Below are 6,000 nucleotides of genomic sequence, written 5' to 3'. Positions count from 1 at the left end.
CGTAAACTAGAAAGCAACACAACCATGGAAAAGATTGTTTTAAATATGAATATGTTATTGTCTCATTTGTTACCTGTCAAAATGAAATAGCTAAAAACTCATCATGTTTTGGTTTTTTTAAAGCAACCTAGAGCTGAAATTCAGAGGAATTTTTATCTGAAAATTTAGTCTGATCGGTGCCAAAGTATTTCAGGGGGCAGAAAAGGGCAGTGTTCTCATTATCACCTTACAGACAGAAGCTGTGAGTCTGAAAATCACCATCACCCAGGAGAAAAACAACACCCCAGCGCTGCCTCTGACTTCAGGGCACAGCCAGACCCCTTTGGACCCCATTGCTCCAAACCCTGTTTGATCCCTGGTGTCCCCTGCAGAGCATCCTGCGCTGGGGTCACCTCTGGGTTCAGCTCAAGTGGTCTAATTAACAGGGAGCATTGCTGAAAACACGGGAACAGCTAATGAGCATGGTGGGTTTCTGAATGGGGATGGGGCTGAGGGGCATCGTGGGAGTCAGAGGGAAGGTTTAATGATTTTGTGGCTTTGGTGTGAGGTGAGAGCAGGGCTCCTGAGGCCTGGGGTCAGACGAGATGAACTCATTTCAGGGTTGTTACTGCTGTAAAGGAGCCTGGAGCTACCCAGCCGACCCTACCAGGGTTTTTGGCCGTGACATATTTTGGAAAAGAGACAGCATGTCAGGGTGGGTCAGGAGTAAATGAGGCCCCTTCCAGCACAAACCATCCGGATTTCCTGCACTCCTTGACATCCAGCACAGCACCTGAGCATGTCCCCTCGGCTGCAGCTGCCCCACCTGTGACAGATGAGGCAGGACAAGATTTCTGGGGGTTTCCTTCTGCCAGCACAGCCCGGCTGGGATGTCACAGCTCATCCTTTTGCTCCCAGTGCTGCATCCCAACACCTGAGCCTTCCTCCGAACCCCAGAACCATGGTCTGACCCTTCTCCCCATCTTGCCTTTTATCTTCTACTGGAGCAAACATCCCCCTGAATGGATGCACACGCTAAACCCATTCACTGAATCACTGGGCCCAGCTGAAGGTCACCCTGAAAACACTCACAATTCCTATTCAGCACTATAAATATGCATTTGATTCATTGTCTCCTGTCCCTTCCATCACGGGGGATGGAGGAGGCGGACCGGCCGCCCCCCCGCCTCTCCCGGCAGCGATGAGTCACTGTCCTGGCTCTGAGGCTCCATCAGAGCGATATTATTTGACAATAATTGTAATTTATGCTCCGAAAGTGCTGGGGGAGCTGCGTTCAGGGCCTTCAGTGGCCCCTGGGATGTGATGGGGTGAAATGTGGGGGTGGTCGGGGGACACTCGGCTCTGCTGGGAGCTCCTGGCAAAGGTTGTCCAGGAGGAGTGTAAAGTCCCCTGAGCACCGGTGGCTCTGTGCTGTGACACTCGCCACGCCAGCAGTGAGGAGATGCCACAGCCCAGGAGGGACCAAAGCATCCCTGGCGCCTTTGTCACTGCTCATCCCGGGGCTGCAGCAGTTCCAGCGATTAGAAACCACGAAAGAAACAAACAAAAAAAAACCTATCAGCACCTTTCTGCAGGGGTTTAAGTGGGTTTTGTGGCAGGAACGGGGGGCGGAGAGCTCAAACCGGCCTCGGTCAGGGGCGCCCCTCAGAAACCAAGGGGCGGGGCCTGGCCTATGGGGGCGTGACCAAGATGAACAGGGGCGGAGCTAATGCATTGGATGCAAAAGTAGGCGGGGCCAGGCTGGGAGGGCGGGGACATGGGCGTGGCTTAGGCCTCGCGCTAACAGTTCTCCATGTGAGGGGCGTGGCAGGGGGCGTGTCCGGCGCGGTGTGGGCGTGTCCCCGTGACGCAGTGACGCTGCCGCGGCCCGGCCGGACGGAGCGGCCGCCATGGCGAGCCAGTCGCAGGGCATCCAGCAGCTGCTGCAGGCCGAGAAACGCGCCGCGGAGAAGGTGGCCGAGGCCCGCAAGAGTGAGTACGGCACGGCCCGGCTCCGCCAGGCCCCGCCGCGGGGAGTGTGGGGGCGGGGGAGCCCGGCCCGGCCCGGCTTGGCCTGGCCCGGCGCGGCCGCCTCAGGCCTTGCGGCCCGGTGCTGAGGGCGGTGGGCAGCGGGGATCTGCCCTGCCCTGCTCTGCCCTGCCCTGCCCTGCCCAGCCCTGCCCTGCCCTGCCCAGCCCTGCCCTGCCCTGCCCTGCCCTGCCCTGCCCTGCCCTGCCCTGCCCCGCCCTGCCCTGCCCAGCCCTGCCCAGCCCTGCCCTGCCCCGGGGGTGCTCGGGGAGAGCAGCGCTGGAGGGTCCCCACCAAGGCTCACTGCGGTGTAGGGGTCGGAGCCGCCCCGGGACCCTTCTGCCCAGCGCAGGGTCAGGAGCTCGGGGACCCTTGGCTCTGTGCAGGACGCGATCATCATAACCTCGCCTTCGCTTGGGGCATGGCTGTGCTGCTCTCTCTCCGTCCTACCTTCAGCTGCTTTTAGGCAGTGTGCTTGTGTATCGGTAATTATAGAAGTATTTTTAACGGATCCAAGTTAACTTCTCCTATTGTGCAAGAGAAATTCTTGTTGCAGAGACCCTCAAGTTTGCAAATCTTTTCTGCTTCAGACAAATACATATGCATATCTGTATGTATACACCTGCCCTGGTTTGCAGTTCAAGGCCCTGACAATGTTGCAAGAGGCAGATTTTTGTAATTCACTCCAGTGATGATAATCTTGGAGAAGATCTTGGAGAACGTGGTGGGAAGTCCATCAGGGAAGTAGAGGCGGTGGCCAGGTCTGCTCTTGGTTTCACAGCTGGTCTGGCAAAACTAAGATTTAATGCTCTTTCTATTGGGCTTTTTTGGGATCTCACAGAGGCCACACAGTCACATGGGCTGGAGCATCCTAAACATGGGTACAGACGTGGAGAACTCATTGGGAGAAGCCCTGCAGGGGGGAACTTGGGGGTTCTGCTGGATGAGGGGCTGGACACGAGCCTGCAGTGCATTCACAGCCTTTAGGGCCAAACACGTCCTGGGCTGAGCCCAGCCTGGACAGTGGGAGAGGGAGATTCTGCCCCTGTGCCCAGCTCAGAGCCCAGCTGCAGAGCTGCCCCAGCCCTGGGCCAGCACAGCAAGGACCTGGAGCTGCTGGAGAGATCCAGAGGAGGCCCCAGGGGGATCAGAGGGATGGAGCAGCTCTGCTGGGAGGAAAGGCTGGGAGAGCTGGGAGTGTTCCCCTGGAGAGGAGAAGGCTCCAGGGAGAGCTCAGAGTCTCTTCGACGGCCTTAAAGACACTTTTGAAAAGGAGCAAGAGGGAATTTTTATATGGAAAGTTCTAGAGGGCAGGGCTGGATGGGAGATTGGGCAGGAATTGTTCCCTGGCAGGGTGGGCAGGCCCTGGCACAGGGTGCCCAGAGCAGCTGTGGCTGCCCCTGGATCCCTGGCAGTGCCCAAGGCCAGGCTGGACATTGGGGATTGGAGTGACCTGGGACAGTGGGAGGTGTCCCTGCCATGGCAGGGGGTGGAATGGGATGATCTGTAATGTTCCTTCAACCCAAACCAGTCTGGGACTCATTCTGTGAGTAAAGCCAGGCCTGGATGCCTCCACATGCTCTCCAGTGCTCAGTGGTGGGAGCTCATGGCGTGGTGACCTTGGCTACGGTTTTCTGGATCCTCCTGAGATCAGCAGACTCGGGCAGGGGCTTGGCTGGTGCCTCCTGCAGGAGGAGCAAATGGCTGTGCAGCAGGAAAAGCAGCTCTCAGTGCTTTCTCTCCTCTCTTTGCCTTGGTTTGCCCTTTGGGAACAGGGAAGAACCGGAGGCTGAAGCAGGCCAAGGAGGAGGCGCAGGCAGAGATCGAGCAGTACCGCCTGCAGCGGGAGAAGGAGTTCAAGGCCAAGGAGGCAGCGGTGAGTTTTCTCCATCACTCAACTTATTTCCAGCCCTTTTGCCTTGTCCTGGGGCTTCCTTGCCCTGGCAGCACCCTCGGGGTGTGGAATGAGTTGCAGCAGCAGCACTTCCCCAAGTGCCTTCCTGTGAGGCACAGCCACGTGTCCCAGAACCCGTGGAAGTGGCTCAGGATGTGGTGTGTTACATCTCAACTGGCAGGGACAGAGCTTCATCAGCTCCTGGGTGCCCTGAGGGCTGACAGCCTCCCTAAAGCTGCTGTGTGTAGAGCAGTGTCCAGAAGTGACTGAGCTCACTGCTCCTGTCACAGGCTTGTTTGCATGTTGCTGACATGGCAGGGATCACTTGCTGTGTCCCTGGTCACCAGAAGGGAAGGCTGGGATTTTTATGAAGATTCTCCAAGGAGTGGGGTGATGGGAATTGTGCTTCAAGTGGGTGTTACTTTTCTTGCACTCCCTGATACAGTTGTGCCCAGGGGTTCCAGTTGTCTGTACAGCAGGACCTTTTTTTGGGGCACTCCTTAGAAACTCCTGCTCTGAACTGGTGGATAATGAATAAATGGCAAGGAATTGGGAAAAGATGATCTTTAAAGGTCCCTTCCCACCCAAACCATTTGATAATTCTATAAAAGAGGGTAAAAGGTAGGGACTGAGGATGAAATACTTGGGCAAGTTCAGGGTGAAATCTGAGCAAAAAATGCAGCAGTACTTTTTTTAATATGAACATTAACACTGATCTCCGTTCACCAATGATGAATGTCTAAGATGATCCAAAATAACAAAATACAGAGCTTGGCATGGTGATTCCTGTTTCCTTTGCTGTTCATAGGCCCTTGGCTCCCATGGCAGCTGCACCACTGAAGTTGAGAAGGAGACTCAGGAAAAGATGAGCGTGATCCAGCAGAACTTCCAGAAGAACCGGGAGGTGGTGATGTCCCAGCTGCTGTCACTGGTGTGTGACATCAAACCCGAGATCCATGTGAATTACCGCATCAATGGGTAGTGCTGGGAGGAGGCACCAGTGTCCTGGCAGTGCTGGGGGTCAAGTCTGAGCTTCAGGTGGAATGTACAGCTCTTAGCCATACCTTACCTGTCCTCCCTGTATGTGTGTTAAATTATTTCAGTCAGCTCTTGGAGTTCTCCTAGTTTCTCCTTTGACACGGATTCAGAGCTTATCCAAACATGAAGTGGCCATGTCTCACATCTGTGCTAAGTTATTCAGTAGATGTTGCAGCTGGCACAGGAATGCTCCCTTTCCATGGTGATAGTATTCAGTGAGAGGCTTCCCTCTGTGAAATAGGAAAGGGAGAGAGCTGCTGGCCTGTGGCAGTAATTGTTAAACCTGTGTACCTGTATTCTTGTTGACCAAACTGCATTTCTCTGTGCTGTTAAACCTCTGCACAGGGTTTAAACGCTGTCTGAAGAATTCTCTGGCTGTGCAAGTCCTGGCTGATCATTTTCAGGTGCTTGAATTCCTCTGTATTGAATCTTCTGTATATTCTGCTGTTAGCTTGAGGTACAAGTCTGGCACTATGACACCTGAAAGTAAAAACACTTCACTCCAAAGCCTCTGCTCAGTCTGGTTCTTCCTGCTGACTTGTTCTGGGACTGCTGGCAGGTCTCACTGGGCACCTTGAGAGTCTGGACTCTGCAGAGTGACCATCAAGTGTTGATGAAAGAAAGTTTAAGAGAGCCAACATCTGAAGGTCACAGCAGGTAAGTTAAAACCCATTACAGAGCTCCTCCTCTTGGCTCCAGTCTGATGCTTTACCTGCCAGATCATTCTGAAAGCCTTCAGGAACAAATGTTCTTGTGACCATTAGGGGAAATAAAATGGTGCCAGTTCATTGGAATAGTTTGATAGCCAGGTGCTGCACAGTAATTACCCTTCCTTGGGTCCAGTGTTGGTCACTGCGTGGTTATGCCAAGGTCATCCTGAATCCTGCAGCATCCTGTGCCTGGGAACAGTGGGAAAGAAGAGTTCTGGGGTTGTCTGCATCACTTGCTACTCTTTAATCAAAACCACACACAAATACATCAGGGGGTTTCATGTTTCAGTGGTTTCTTCCTCATACCAGCAGAATGTTAAATGCAGCTTTGCTTTTTTGTTGAGTTCAAAA

The 6,000-nt window shown here is 54.2% G+C and overlaps 1 protein-coding gene across 1 annotated transcript; it reads left to right on the top strand.

The window, feature by feature from the left end:
- The first annotated feature begins 1,813 nt into the window (after positions 1-1,813).
- Positions 1,814-5,446, top strand: ATP6V1G1 (ATPase H+ transporting V1 subunit G1). The gene is made up of 3 exons (XM_066332474.1): positions 1,814-1,971; positions 3,783-3,883; positions 4,710-5,446. The coding sequence occupies exons 1-3, from the start codon at positions 1,890-1,892 to the stop codon at positions 4,881-4,883; spliced, it is 357 nt and encodes a 118-aa protein (XP_066188571.1). The 5' UTR covers positions 1,814-1,889; the 3' UTR covers positions 4,884-5,446.
- The last annotated feature ends 554 nt before the right edge of the window (positions 5,447-6,000 follow it).

This window comes from Sylvia atricapilla, chromosome 19, assembly GCF_009819655.1.
Source record: "Sylvia atricapilla isolate bSylAtr1 chromosome 19, bSylAtr1.pri, whole genome shotgun sequence".
Lineage (NCBI taxonomy): Eukaryota > Metazoa > Chordata > Aves > Passeriformes > Sylviidae > Sylvia > Sylvia atricapilla.
This window is presented reverse-complemented; position numbering and strand designations above follow the sequence as displayed.